We start from the raw sequence: 15,091 nt of genomic DNA, 5'->3' as shown, positions 1-15,091 counted from the left end.
CCCTTGTGCACACATCAGCTTGCTAACCGAGGGCCCAGGGAATCATGAGGATGGGCGGAGCCAATCAGGTACGTTTTACTCCCAATCTAATGGATCGTCTGGGCTTCATTAGAGTTTATCAACACCTCTACTCGTTCATGAGCAGTGGGATTATTACAGTTATCCAATGGTATTTGGCAGCCACCGATTGTGTAAATCGGTCCACTCAAAGATGAGAGAGGTCTGTAATTGTAAATGTAACAGGTTGCCTCCACTTTAACTGAGAAAGACTGAATGTAAAAAAAAAAATAGAACAGGAAATCACATTGTATAATTTTAAAGATTTTATTTATTCCTGTAGGTCCTCGCCAGGTCTACACACACCGTCTGGCCACATGGCATTCCCTCAATCCTCCTCTGGATCATCCAGATGGTCTCTGGCACACTTTAGATGGGCCTGGACATGTGCTGGTGTAAACGGGGAACTTTCGATTGCTGCAGGATTTTACAGTTTTTCTCAATTGTTTACACACATTTCCTGAAAGCATGCCTCATATTCTCAGAACTCTACACACAAATCCAAAAATACACACACAATGGGCAAAACCCCTCACTTAACCTGTAAAATTAAACTTCACATTCAAAACAATGTACTTTCTCCTCAAAATGTGATTTTGTTGTCAAATGACACACACAAACCATCATATGAATAGACATTTATAAGAACCAGCAGAACACTCATGTGCTCAATGTTAAACACTATGATGAATGGAAAACACGTCTTCTCCATTCATCATAATGACTAAAGCCTTTCTGGTTCAGTGTTACACCTGCTACAGACAGTATATACATCCGTGTTGTTATTTCAGACTATTGTTTTTACACTCTGAACACACAAATACATGGTAGAAATTATTTTATTTTTCCCACAAAATGTTGTACACAATGTTTATCCCATTCCCAACCAACACAAAGTTGCACACATAAACTACATCCAACAGAAATGTACTGTATACAGTTACAGTAAAAAAGAAAACTATGCTGCATCCTCTCTTCTGTTGCAGTCTGGCCACAGCGCCTCATCCACATCACAAGCAATGTTGTCCCTGGCCAAGCAGCGGGGGAAATATCTCCTAGCATGGCGATTCCAGCCATGAAAAGAAGCAACTGTTATATCTCCACATGCGTCCTCCATAGCTTGGAGAAGAGGTATACGGGTTTGTGGCTGTCGGTCATACACCTTCCATCTCCATGCAGAAAACAACTCCTCAATGGGATTGAGGAATGGAGAATATGGAGGGAGATAAACAACTAAAAAGCGTGGGTGGCCAGTGAACCAGTTATGAACCACAGCAGCCCTGTGGAAACTTACGTTGTCCCGAATGACAACGTACCTGGGCTGTTCTGGACCATCTACCTGATCTGGTGGAATGAGTGTGTTATGTCGGGTGTCCAGGAATGTGATCAGATGGGCGGAGTTGTAGGAGCCAAGGGTAGCATGGTGATGGATGATGTCATGGTAGCCAAGCGCTGCACACATTGTGATGTTCCCTCCACGCTGGCCAGGGACTTCAACAATGACACGCTGGCCAATGATATTCCTTCCCCTCTTTCGTCTTTTTGTGAGGTTGAACCCAACCTCATCAATGAAGATGAACTGGTGCTCCACTGCAGCTGTCTCTAGCTCAAGGACTCTCTGAAACACACATGACAATATCAGAAATAAACGTGGAGTGGTCACTAGTGTGAAGCACAGTCATTATGATTACAATATTGAAATATGTATAATTTACTGTACACAGTGTTGAGTGTATGCATCAATTGCGGGACTCACTTGCACATAGTTATATCGCAATTCTTTGACTCTTGTTGCAGGGCAATCAGCGTTCAAACAGTCTTATAGGGTTTTAAACAGAACACGTGGGTTTCTAGAGTTTTAGTAAATGATAAAACTCTAAAGGTAAAAGGTAACTGTGTTTTGCCGCTGTTCTTTTAAAGCCTCTTTGGACACCTGCGACCTGTCCCTCAGTTTGCATTCTGTTGCTTTTCACTCACGCCTAATTGCCACAATGTTTGCAATCATCCATGGTTCAGACTTGAGGCTTGAATTCTTGATACCATCTGGGGCCACAAGATCCAAAGTAGCTGTGCATAGCGAAATAAATTTGTAAAAAGATCCTCAGTGTACTCATGGTACGCTAGTACCATGGCTGGTTCCGATTATTCTCCTCCTCCTGCTGAACTCAACTGTCCACTCCTCAGAAATCAAACTGCTCATCTCTGCCCGTGCACCTCCTGCCTGCCCTCCAACTCCATTGACTATCCATAAGCAATATTCTCCTTCCTCATATCATTGTATTATCCTGGAAAAGAAATGTATCTCCAAGTCATCACAGTGTCTGCACAGTTCTCCACCACCAAGCCACGCCCCCCGGTGCTTGTCACCTCTCCCATCCGAAGCACTTACCTGAGACGATAAAACAAGGCCATCATATGTGCTTACCTCTCAACTGCCTTTCAGCTTCCTGAAGTCCCTGTTCCTGCTCCTGCTTCAGATCCACATATTCCTAAAACTGTTTAAACTGCTCCCGTCTTCTGAGAGCTTTGTTGCATGTGGGTCAGATGTATTCTTTTTAAGTTTGTTTGCTGGATGGCACTTTTAAGTAGGGGGGAAAGCCAGTGAGTGGAGTATAGCAGGATGTATTTGTAAATAAAATGCCCCAAAATCTTTTATTTATTTATTTATTTATTTATCTATTTATTTAATTATTTATTTATGTGTTTAATTATTTTTATTTATTTCTTTATTTGTTTATTTTTATGTGACTCTAATTGACTCTAAGTCTGTCTTTTCTTGGAGGTCCTGTTCTGGCACTCTTAAAACAAAAATGTAATATTAAACAATATTTAAAGCATGAAGTTTGACACAGCCTCTTTCTCAGACTGAATCAAAACCCCCAAAGAGTTTGCATGTGAGGACATCGTCTCTAGAACTGTTAACGGTTGGAATGTTTGTTTATTTTTACAAGCCTTTTCTCCCCACTAGCAGGTTCATGGACCACCGTTTGACTTGGGTAAATGGCCTGTATTTGATATAGCGCCTTCTAGAGTCCTGGAACCCCCCAAGGCGCTTTACAACACAATCAGTCATTCACCCATTCACACACACATTCACACACTGGTGGGGATGAGCTACAATGTAGCCACAGCTGCCCTGGGGCGCACTGACAGAGGCGAGGCTGCCGAGCACTGGCGCCACCAGTCCCTCCGACCACCACCAGCAGGCAACGTGGGTTAAGTGTCTTGCCCAAGGACACAACGACAGCGACAGACTGAGCGGGACTCGAACCTGCAACCTTCCGATTACGGGGCGAGCACTTAACTCCTGTGCCACCGTCGCCCGTCGGGTGATGAATAACAAACAGTTACACATTTTAACAGTTTTAAAAACAATAGGATTAGAGTTCAGGAAATTCAGGAGGACTTGATTACTTGCAGATGAGTCACTCTGTTACTATCTTTAGGTTTTAATTGGTGTTTTGTTACTAAGATGTTTTTAAAGAAAAAGGTTGAGGTGGGATGAAGAAAAAAATCTCCAATGATCATCTTCAGATGTTCCACCAGATTTCTTTACGTTTTACTTTTTGTTTTGTTTTTCTAAATGTAGAATTGATTTGGCATGACCTTTTTATTTTGTTCTTGTAAAAAACAAGAACTGGGAGTTCATTAACAAGTAATAGAAGGTTACGGTGTAGAACCCTCGTCTTACTCCCCTCACTGCCCTCAGGGTAGACTGCATAGACTGGATTGTCACCTACTTGCCCTTTAACTACATAAATGGTTTTCTCCCGGAAAGATCGAAGCTTTCCTGGTCCCCCTCGTTCACCACAGTTTCTAACTAGGACCCTGTCTCCAGGCTGTAAAACTACCCCCTTCAGCTTTTTGTCATAGTGTCCCGATTAATCATGCGCCCTGGCTACTTGGCCAAGGGGATGTCCCTTTGGCTGACTGGTTAGAGCGTATGACTCTCACCCGGCAGTCTGGGGATCAAATCCCGCCCGGGCCCTCGTTTCTCCACCTTGCCACAATAGTAAGACTTGTTTTTCAAACTAGACAACCTACTTTTCTCGCTTGCTATTCTGTACACTTCTGTCATCCTTTTCGCCCACTTTTCTGTATAACTTTTGTGTGATATTATCTGTTTCTCCCCAACTAGACCAAATAGGATGTCTACAGGAAGACGTAGGTGATGTCCAAATAATAGAAAATGCGGGGAAAAGCCTGTGGATTCGTGACACGTACAGTTGTAAGCGTGAACTACGCGTGGTAAATGTTCTTTCCAATTTCCCTTTTCTCTCTCACCTAATGTTCTAAGCATCTGTAAAAGAGTCCTTTTAAACCTCTCGGCAGAATTGCCTTGAGGATGATATGGGGACGTTCTTGAGTGTCCAGTACCTGATTTCTCCCTCAGTGTCTTGAAAAGTTCATTTTCAAACTCACGCCCTTGGTCGTGATGGAGTCATGCAGGGTATCCAAAGCGTGGGATGAACTCTCCAAAGATCCGCTCAGCCGCCGTTTTCCCAGATTTGTTTTTGGTTGGGTATGCCTGGGCAAACCTAGTAAAGTGGTCCAGGACGACCAGGATGTATTCGTATCCCCCTCGACTTGGTTCCAGGTGGAGGTAGTTGATGCAGACCAGGTCCAAAGGCGAGCTGGATGTGATGGTGCCCATAGGAGCGCGTACTTGGGTTGTTGGTTTTTTGCTGATTATACATGCACACTTCCTGGTAACATAGTTTTCTATGTCGTTCTTCATGTGCGGCCAGTGGAACCTCTCCCTCGCCAGCGCCAGGACTCTCTCTTTGCCGACATGTCCCATATCGTCGTGTAAGTGCTTTAACACAGTTTCTTTGTACTTAGCAGGGAGGATTAGTTGTCGTCTCTCACCTGTCTGCCTGTACATTAGTCCATTTTCAAAATGTAATTTGTTCCATTCCTTCAACCACTTTCTTGTTGTTCTGCTCACGATGTTTCTAACATCATTAGTTAAAACTGCCATTTTCTCCTTAAGTCTGATTACTTCCCCAACAGTTTTGTCCTCTCTTTGTGCTTGAGCGAGTTCTTCTTGGTTGATTGTAGGAATAACAATTGGTGGCTCCCGGGCTTTATTCTCGGCAAGGGCTAGGGCAGCAACCCATGGCACATCACTTTCTTGAGCCACTCTAGCTCCGCCCCAGGCTGTTTGAATCACCTCAGGTGATAACTCCTCAGTACACTCACTAACATACGTGTCCATATTAAGGGGGAGACGGGATAGGGTGTCAGCATCAACATTGACCCTGCCAGTTCTGTACTTGATCTCAAATTTAAAGTCTGACAGTTCCCCAACCCAGCGATGTCCCACAGCATTAAGCTTGGCAGTACTCATTATGTACGTTAATGGATTGTTATCAGTATAGACAGTAAAGTGTGGGGCGTAGTACAGGTAGTCTCTAAAACGTTCGCATACTGCCCATTTAAGTGCTAGAAATTCTAGCTTACCGCTATGGAGGCGATGGTTCTTTTCTGCTGCTGACAACGTCCGGGACCCATAGCCTATCATCCGTAGCTTTCCATCCTGGCGCTGGTAGAGAACAGCACCAAGGCCCTGTTCCGAGGCATCTGTGTGAAGGCAGAAAGGTGAGTTAAAGTCTGGGTAGGCAAGGACTGGAGGGCTGGTGAGCATGTTAATTAAGTGTTCAAGCACTTGCTGATGTTCACTGGTCCACTCAACAGGGGTCCTAGATGACGACTGGGGACCTCTAGTCTTTGGTTGATGTGATAGATGGGTTGGCCTGTCCATTTTGGCCTTTAACAGTTCATAGATAGGCTTTGCAATCCTCGAAAAGTCTTTGATGTAGCTCCTATAGTAGCTGAGGAAGGCGAGTAGGCGCCTTACATTACCAACTGTCGGATGTGTCTTTGTCTTTAGAGATTGTACTGCGTCGAAGTCCTTCGGATCAATTTGCACCCCCTCGGCAGACACAAGGTGACCCACATACCTTACTTCTTTGCAAAATAGTTCACATTTTTCAGGTCTTAGCTTTACACCATGTCTCTGGAGCGCTTTTAATACCTGTTTCACACCCTCAACATGCTGTTCAAATGTTGGTGCGTAGCACAAGATGTCGTCCAAGTATGGGATACATCTCCTCCATGCTCCTTTGAGAAGCTGCCGGTGCGTTGGAGAGGCCAAAATGTATCCATACCCATTCATAAAGCCCCCAGGGAGTGACGAAGGCTGTAAGGTGACGTGAACCTTCTGCCATGAAGCCCTGGTGGTACGCCTTTCCCTGATCAAGAATACTGAACCAAGAATGCCCCCCAAGGGTGTCGGTTAGGTCTTGAATCCTAGGGAGGGGGTGTTTATCAGGGATGGTCTTCTGGTTCAGTAGGCGGTAGTCTATACAAAGGTGTAATGAACCGTCTTTTTTCCAGACACAGACAACGGGAGCTGCATACGGTGACCTGGATTTAACAATCCACCCTTTGGCAAGGAGGTCCTGAATGTACTCATTTACTTCAGAAAACAAAGGCTTTGGGACAGAGGAGTAGGCTTTTTGCACCGGGAGGTCATCTTTGAGGTTGAGTGACATTTGTAAACTGGGAATACAACCGATGTCATGTACATCTTTGGCGAAAGCTCCTGACTCCTCATACAACATCTTTTCCACTGTGTCTTGCTGATGTTTCTCAAGGTGGCTTAAATCTACTGGTGGCTGCCACAAGGTTCTTGGGAGGTTTGCTTCAGTCTGGGAAACAGTAGTAGCCTCCACTTTAGTTTCATTATTAATGGGTGTATCTGTCTCTACCACCTTCTTAATCGGCTGGACACAACCAATAGCAGTCCTTCTTGTTAAAACAATGTCATGCCTAGTGTGATTTTCAACAGGCACAACTACGTAAGGTAGTTTACTGGGCTGAATCTCTAGGAGTCCCTTTCCTAGTCCCAACTGTTGCAGGTGGGCCGAACTCTCTTTGGGTTCAAACAACACTAAACGCTCACTTGGGTCAAGTTGTGGTGGGACTGTACACTTAACCCAGGTTGTGCTGCCTGCTGGGATAACTGTATCTCTGTAACCCACCCTTAGGCGCCCATGAGTTGTGTTCTCCTGATTTGTCTGGATGAAGTGTACTATTCCCTGTGCTTCATCTACTGGGATAGACAATGCACCCCCAAGTAGCTTAGCTAAGGTAGAAGCAGCCTGCTCTGGACTCCCTTGGATTAACACTTCCACCACATTGAACCCTATGAGTGGTGTGTCACTGAGCTGATTAGAAATGGCACATTCATGGAAAGCTCTGGGTCTTCGTTACCTGGAAGGTTTACAGTTAATATTACCCACCCATCAAACGGGAGAGATTCCCCATTAACTACATAAATCTTCGGCACCTTCCCATAGTCAGTTAACTCTATAAGCTCTGCTATCGGCCGAACATCAACATCTGGAATGTATTTGTTTTTCCAACTTCTGTTAACTAACCTGAGCCCCAGTATCTACAAGAGCAGTCACAGTTACGTCATTAAGGAGGCATTTTGTTGTTGCTTTCTTTCCTAGTAGTCTAACTATTGGCTCTCTGTTGCTTACTGTGGCTTTGGGTGGCTCATCTTTGCCCTTCTTTAGTTTCAGTGTCCTGACCTTGGCTTGGTGCACTTTTGTGTTGTCACATGATGCAGGCTCTGTGTTGGAGTGGGATTCAGATGTTATCCCGGTTACAGCTGGTCCCTCCACGGCAACGGGACCTCGTTTCCCTGCTGCTTTGGACGTTTCAGGCAGCCAATTGCTCTGTGGCCTTCTTCGCCGCACGAGAAGCAGTGGTTGCAGTTTTTAGAGCCCACCTCTACACATGTAGGGCATGCGTAAGATCTCTCTGCTGTTGTTACAGGTTGTCTGACGGCACTGCTAGAGTACTGAGTTTTCATTTTTTCCGCTAGTGCATCCACTACTCTAGTGAGGGTGTCGATCTTCTCTTCCAGTTGTTTTACGGTCATTTTTTGACTTTTGCTCTGTAATTTCTTTTTTTTTTGTTTGTTTGTTTAGCTTTCCCATCATCTACATTGGCGACATGGGCACTGACCTGTTTTGCTCAGTGTGTGGAGCCTAATCTACGCTGACGCTCAGATTCTTCACTGGTCACTTTCATTACCTGTTTCAGAATCATCTTATCTGTAACTGACTGGTCTGCCAACAAGGGCTTCAGCTCTCTTCTTGTCTTTGTGCCCTATTCCCTGATAAACTGTGTGCAGGAAGACACCTTGAACTGTTTCTGTTGTGTATTTAATCTCAGAGTCAGCCCTTCTAGACTCAAAGAGAACCTTTTGTTTTAGGCCAATCACAAGGTAAAGGAACTGCTGGGTGGTTTCATTTTCTCTCTGTTTTGTACAAATCAGCTCCGGAAACAGCTCTGTACTGCTCCTTTCTCCAAGGTGTGACTGCAGGAATCCTTTCAACTCAATAACTGTCATGTCATCTTTATTAACCAACATGTCCTTGAAACTGCCTGGTTTCACGATTCTTAACGCCCCTCTAACAATCTCAGCCTCTGTAAAGTTGTCTTTAAAACCCTCCTCTATGTGCCTACACACACTGTTGTAGCTGATGTCTGACATGTGGTCTCCTACCTGCCCTCCCTGAATCTTAAACTCGCGTCTCGGAAGATAGGGTAGGTCTTTGAGGGAAACCACGGGGCTTGGTGGCGGTGTGACATTTCTTTGCAAAGCGAGTTGTCCTTGGGCTTTTTGTAGTGCAGGAGTTTTTACTAAATCTTGCAGAGTCCTACCAACCTTCTCGTAGTCTGAAATCATTTTAAGGACTTCTTCTTGTGGGATGTTATGGCTAGAGTTGCACTGGACCATGTTTATTTGAGCTGCATTAAACTGGCTGGACTCTGGGGAAGTGTGGGATGCATGGTCAGGCATTGATGTTTTGTCTCCAGGGCACTGGTGTGGATGTCTGTCGGATGCAGGAGCTCATCTACTATGTCCTTTAGTGCTAACAATTCCCTCATCCCACTGTCCTCAGCTTCTAACATTACCTCGCTGTACATGAAGGAGTTGATGTACTTGAAGCTTCCTTTTGCATCCTCACTCGACAGCTTTGAGGGATCCTTGTCTGGTACTGAACCCACCTTGGAAGCAATTTCTAACAATTGACTCGGCGTGAGTGCGAAGAGGCCCTTCCTGATGTCCCAAACCAGGCTCTTCCTTTCGCTGTCCGCCATGATGAGCTCCTTGTTGTCCTGTGATGGGTCGTTCAAAGCTGGATCGTCCCTCTGTAGTGGACAGCAGCTTTTCCACGTTACATCAGCTCTTCTTGGACCGTCAGCTCCGCAGCAGGTCTCATTGATGTGTGAGGATCAGCTCCATCTGAGATGTGGAACCAATCCCCGTACGGGCCACCCAGGATCTGTAACAAGCCCCAGGAGTTGGGCCTGTTGGCAAGATTAAATGCTCCTGTAAAACAGGAAAAAGATGAGACAGAGACGACAGGTGCTGTTAATCTTTGCCTCGCTCTTGCCGAATTGGAGAAGGGGACCTCTAACCCTGCTACTCTGCCTCACTATTCAAGGCGCCACCCTGTGGCCTGGTGTTGTAATTGCAACCAAAAGAAAGACAGCAGTGTCACTTTTCCTCATTTCAACCATTACAGTTTCTAATGGGACTACACATTAGTGTGTCACAGGTATGTGCAACACTCTGTATGAATCATTAGGTCCCTGGCATCACGGTTGGGTAGTACATATTAGGCTTTGTTTGCACTGAGGAGCCAGGGTCAAACATTAACTCTGGGCTAAAACAAACACAGCGCCTACACTCCCCTCACCCAGGGAACACCAGCCTGCTAAAGAGTTATGGTAGACAGCTGAGAGACTGACAGAGAGAAAACAGACTCTTGAGGAATACAGAACAAAATCTGTGATTATAGATCATTTGTCTGAAATGTGATGGAAGAGCGATGTGGAAGGGAAGACCACCACTGGGAGACACCATGCGTCTAGGACCGGGTTATGGCTGACTGCAGTAAGTTAACTAGTTCAGTTCATGACCTGGGATCATTCCTGGTTACCTCGATGTGAAATCATGATGAAAATTGTGTCACTTTTACCTTTTAATCAGCAAATACAGCTTTATTTCAAAGAGGAGATATATTAAATTTGGCTTTAAACGAGACACACGTAAGGGAAAAAAGAGAAAAGAGAAACATTAATCGGCATTTCAAATACCAAACTTGTCACAGAGTTTTCCTTCAAGCCGATAGTTGATAGGAGCATAACTTGTCACGGCATGACGAGTGGGTGGAAATTCGGGAAGTAGAAAAGATGATATCTAACACTGCTCTGCCTGTAGACTTCAAAGAACAAGGATTAGACCCTCAACAATAAAAGGGAAAGCAGACAGGTTCAATTCTGACTGCTGCGAAAGCTGGATGGCAGCTAATCCGTCGCCTATACCTCGCGCTTCCATAGGATTCCTGCTGCTGCTGATAGGAGTGATCATCACCCACCTGCCGGAAGTCAACACAAGACCTACTGACTTTTGGTGCAACAATAACGCCAGCAAAACCATAATGAAGAAGGCAGAGCCTTTGGTGAGGAAATGTAGTCTACAAAATGCTGATGTTAGATGTGGATATTTATAGGAGGCTAAACGATGCTAGTTCAGTCTTTTTCTATAAATCACTTTTCAGCCATGGCATCATTTAGTTTTTCTGATTATTGTTTGTGGATTGATTTGTTTGGGTGGGTCCACACCAGTAATAAACTTTATTTTGATGTATTCAGGGTAACTGCTCGTGCATCCTGCCCTCTGCTGTACCTGTACCATGTGTGGGGTTCAACAAGCTTCAATGGGCAAATAAAACTGTGAGTACCATCTGATGTTCGCACATCTAACTGATCACACTATACATTTAATAATCAGAGATCTCAAAACCAAAAGTAAAAACTACTAACAAATGAGTCTTTTGGTTATTTTCATCACTGGTGGAAAGGAAAGTCTACTAAAACATATTTTAAGTGTATACATCCTTTCATTTGTTCATGTTCGTCTGCTTATCCGGGGTTGGGTTGCGGGGGCAACAGCCTAAGCAGAGAGGCCCAGGCTTAGAGACTTAGAGAGACAAAGTCCCTTCAGCGCATCCATCCTGGGTCTTCCTTTGGGTCTCCTCCCAGTTGGACGTGCCCGAAAAACCTCAGAAGGGAGGGATTCAGGAGGCATCCTGACCAGATGCCCGAGCCACCTCAAATGGCTCCTCTCGACGTGGAGGAGCAGCGGATCTACTCTGAGCCCCTCCCGGATGGCTGAGCTTCTCACTCTATCTCTAAGGGAGAGCCCAGACACCCTGGGTAGAAAAGTCATTTCAGCCGCTTGTATCCGCGATCTCGTTCTTTCAGTCTCTACCCACAGCTCGTGACCATAGGTGAGGGTAGGAGCGTAGATTGACCGGTGAATCGAGAGCTTTGCTTTCCAGCTGAGCTCTCTCTTCACCACGACAGACCGGTACAACGCCCCCATCACTGCAGATGCAGCACCAATCTGCCTGTCGATCTCACGCTCCATCTTTCCCTCACTCGTAAACAAGACCCGGAGATACCTAAACTCCTCCACCTGAGGCAGGACCTCATCCCTGACCTGGAGAAGGCATTCTACCCTTTTCCGACTCAAAACGACGGTTTCAGATTAAGAGTAACTGATTCTCATCCCAGCTGCTTTACACTCTAAGTGTATACAGTTTTACAAAAATCAGTATACAACAGTTTGCATTTTGGATTAGGGGGAACACTTTGGATGAGGGTGCTTAGTTTCAACGTAGCAGAGGGGACAATGCGTAAAATGTTATTTTGTTAATTAAGACCAAAATCCAAATTTGATTTAAATAAATGGACGATTGTACTTATCAGCAAAAGCAGATGGCATCAAATGTTTTCACGGTTTAAAGAACCAAGACTTCCAGGGAACTTCTTCAAAATCCGTCTTGCAACAGAAATGATTTTATCTGCTCTGATTAGAAAATGCAACTGAATAAAATAATAATCAGAAAGTTTACCTTAGAGACATACTCAGACTAAACTACTTTTCTACATTTCGCTGTGGAATTTGACACTTTTAATGGATGATATAGGTCACAATCCATCCAATCATTTCTACCTGCTTTTCCGAGGCTGGGCTGTGGGGTTAACGGCTCCAGCAGAGCGGTACAAACCTCCCCTTCCACAGGATGCCTAGGCATTTCCTCGCCATTTTGAAGATACTCCAACGTGTCCTGGTTTGACCTGAGGGCCTCCTGCTGGCCGAACATGCCTGAAACACCTCCCCTGGGAGGTGTAAACAAGACATTATGACCAAATGCACAAATCACCTCAGCTGGCTCTTTTTGACCTGGAAGAGCAGTGGTTCTATTCCGATTTCCCTCCCAAATGTCCAAGCTCTTCACCCTAATTCTAGGCTGAGCCCAGCCACCCGACAGAGCACAAACACATGTGGACTGGTTGGGCTAAGTAATCATACCCCCTCCAGCATGCTTGGTAAAAAACAAATCCAAGATTCAACTATTTACTGAACTCCCTTCTGTAGTACCTTAAAGTAGACCTTTCCAGTAAGGCAGAGGAAGGCAGAGAACACTCTGGTCCTGCTTTTTGAAAATGGTAACCACCTCTCCAGGCTCCCACTCCACAGGCACCACCCTTGTTGTCTGCACACTGTTGCAGAGCCATACCAACCAAGACAGCTCTACAGCATCCATAGTATTGCAGTACCCAGGACCTCGTCAGCCCCTGGAGATCTGCCACTGCATAGATGTTGGACTACCGCATCACTTTCTGCTCCAGAGATTGCTCGCTCCACCCCTAAGTCCCGTGGTTTCTCAGTTGGAATACGTCAGTGGGATTGAGGAGCTCCTCAAAGTATTCTTTCTAGCGCCCAATAATAGTCCCAGTTCACCTTAGCAGCTCTCCATCCCCATTGTGAACAACCTTGCTTCTGTTGGAGCTTTACAAACACACACACGCACACACACACACACACACACACACACACACACACACACACACACACACACACACACACACACACACACACACACACACACACAGCCCCTGCCAGATGGTGTGCCAGAACCTGTTTGGAGCTGGCTGATAGTCTGCTTAAATGTCCTTGCTGGTTCTGTTTTTGTACTAAAATGTTTCGGTGATAGACACAGTCGTTGTCTGAGAAGAGAGCAGTCATCTGCCAGCTGGCAGAGCTGTGTGTCTAATGCGTGTGTGTGTGTGTGTGTGTGTGTGTGTGTGTGTGTGTGTGTGTGTGTGTGTGTGTGTGTGTGCGCGTGTGCGTGTGTGTGTGTGTGTGTGTGTGTGTGTGTGTGCGTGTGTCTGTGTGTGTGTGTCACAAACCACTGCTGCACCATTTTCTGCAACCATCAGATTCTGTGACTATGCGGGGGACTTAAAAAAAAAAGGGATCAGACATTTGAATAGATTTTTTCAGTGTAACTAGCTTGAGGTGAATAAAACACACCACAGATTGAATGTTTAATGTCATCCTTATATTTTATAAACAATGTTTTAAACAACAGCTGGCGCTTGTGAATGCTCTTTGTTGATAAATAATCAGTATTTGTTTAACAACCTTGCAAACAGAAGTTACATAACCAGGGTTGATAAACACCAGCTGGTGATGCTATAAAAGCTGACACTTTTTTAAACACTTCGTATGAATTCAAATGCAAATGTGACGTCAGCTCTATGCTCTGTTCCAACAAGTGGCTGAAACCCACACGATGGGTTCATGTTCTTCTCCTGTTGGAGAATTTTGTCTAAAATGAACTGGAATGAAAATTTGATTTGATAAAATTCTAATTTTGAACTAGATGTGTCGCACTACCCCATTTAACAACTACTCTTGTGTTATGTGAGCCTCGTACATTGTGAATTAGACGAAATCTTGATTTATGTGTGTTACCACAGCAACATGACTGTTACTATGGTAGTGATGATTCTTCACTAATAAAAGAAGAAAGAAAACGATCTTTTATACAGCGCCTCTCAACAACAGTTTCCTCCAGGAAACATGATAATTATGGGGTTTAAAGCTTTAGTGCCTTCAGGTCTTCACTGGTAAACAGGCATAAATTAAAAACTACATGATTCAAAATGCAGCTTGTGAGACTGACAACAGCTGATTTGGATTGCTCATATACTTTCACATATAGAGCTCTGCAATGGTCAAACTCATGTTATAATGTTTATTTGTGACAGTCTTCTTGCTTAGGCTGGCTTGAACACCTATGCATATTTTAATTTAGTCACTTTTGTCCTTTTTTGCAATGATTTTGTTGGTAATTGACCAGTTTTTTCTGTTCTGGGACCACTTCTGGTGGGTTGCTATGAAACAAAAACCTCCCCCCAAGATTTGCAGTGTTAGATGTCCCATTGGTCATTGGGTCTGACTACCACCAGTCAGTCAACCCAAATGCTCTTATGACTTACACTTCAACATAATGGGCAGCATAGTCAAGATAAGAATAAAAAAAAACAGATTTAGTTTAAATGTTTATTCTGGGATTGTTTGTTTTTGTGTAGTGGTTCATTGTCATGATGTAACGGATGATATTTGTTTTTATTGTGACAATAAAACCTAAACAAAATATACCCATGAAACAATATTTTACAGATAATAATATTAATAATAAAAACTTTGGGGATTTTTTTCCAGTAGGGTAGACTCTGGGTTCTCTTAGGTTTCCATAATACTTGATAAATTGTTTCAAAAGTGAATTTTTAATGAAGTGATTGAACCACAAACTGGAATTTTACCACAGGGAAGTAAAACAAACACTTTTGTACCGGAAAACTCACCTTGGGTGTTCTTAAATTTGATTCTGGCAAAAACATGAGAACCCTGAGGATAAGACTTCAGAGAACCGACGGGGTTTAAGAAACACACAAGGGGATTTACATGTAAGGTTTAACACCCGAAACAATCAGGTTTATAATCTGTTTTCATTCATCTGCTACTGGAAACAGGTTTTGTTTTTGGGCTGTGTAACACCATGAGAACAAAAAGACTTTCACACTG

The 15,091-nt window shown here is 44.3% G+C and overlaps 1 protein-coding gene across 1 annotated transcript; it reads right to left on the bottom strand.

The window, feature by feature from the left end:
* Positions 1-878: 878 nt before the first annotated feature.
* Positions 879-5,690, bottom strand: LOC139062470 (insertion element IS630 uncharacterized 39 kDa protein-like). Its single transcript, XM_070543361.1, has 2 exons — positions 5,521-5,690; positions 879-1,675 (listed from the first exon to the last, which is right to left on the bottom strand). Exons 1-2 carry the CDS (start codon positions 5,569-5,571, stop codon positions 1,016-1,018), a joined length of 711 nt encoding a protein of 236 aa, XP_070399462.1. The 5' UTR covers positions 5,572-5,690; the 3' UTR covers positions 879-1,015.
* Positions 5,691-15,091: the final 9,401 nt, after the last annotated feature.

The sequence above is a fragment of the Nothobranchius furzeri genome, chromosome 13, assembly GCF_043380555.1.
Source record: "Nothobranchius furzeri strain GRZ-AD chromosome 13, NfurGRZ-RIMD1, whole genome shotgun sequence".
Lineage (NCBI taxonomy): Eukaryota > Metazoa > Chordata > Actinopteri > Cyprinodontiformes > Nothobranchiidae > Nothobranchius > Nothobranchius furzeri.
This window is presented reverse-complemented; position numbering and strand designations above follow the sequence as displayed.

Excerpts from the sequence above, each read along its gene's own strand:
- LOC139062470 (XM_070543361.1), bottom strand. The coding sequence starts at position 5,571 with ATGGGTCCCGGACGTTGTCAGCAGCAGAAAAGAACCATCGCCTCCATA. Across the intron at positions 1,676-5,520 it reads GAACCATCGCCTCCATAGCG|AGAGTCCTTGAGCTAGAGAC; the intron begins GTAAGCTAGAAT and ends TGTGTGTTTCAG.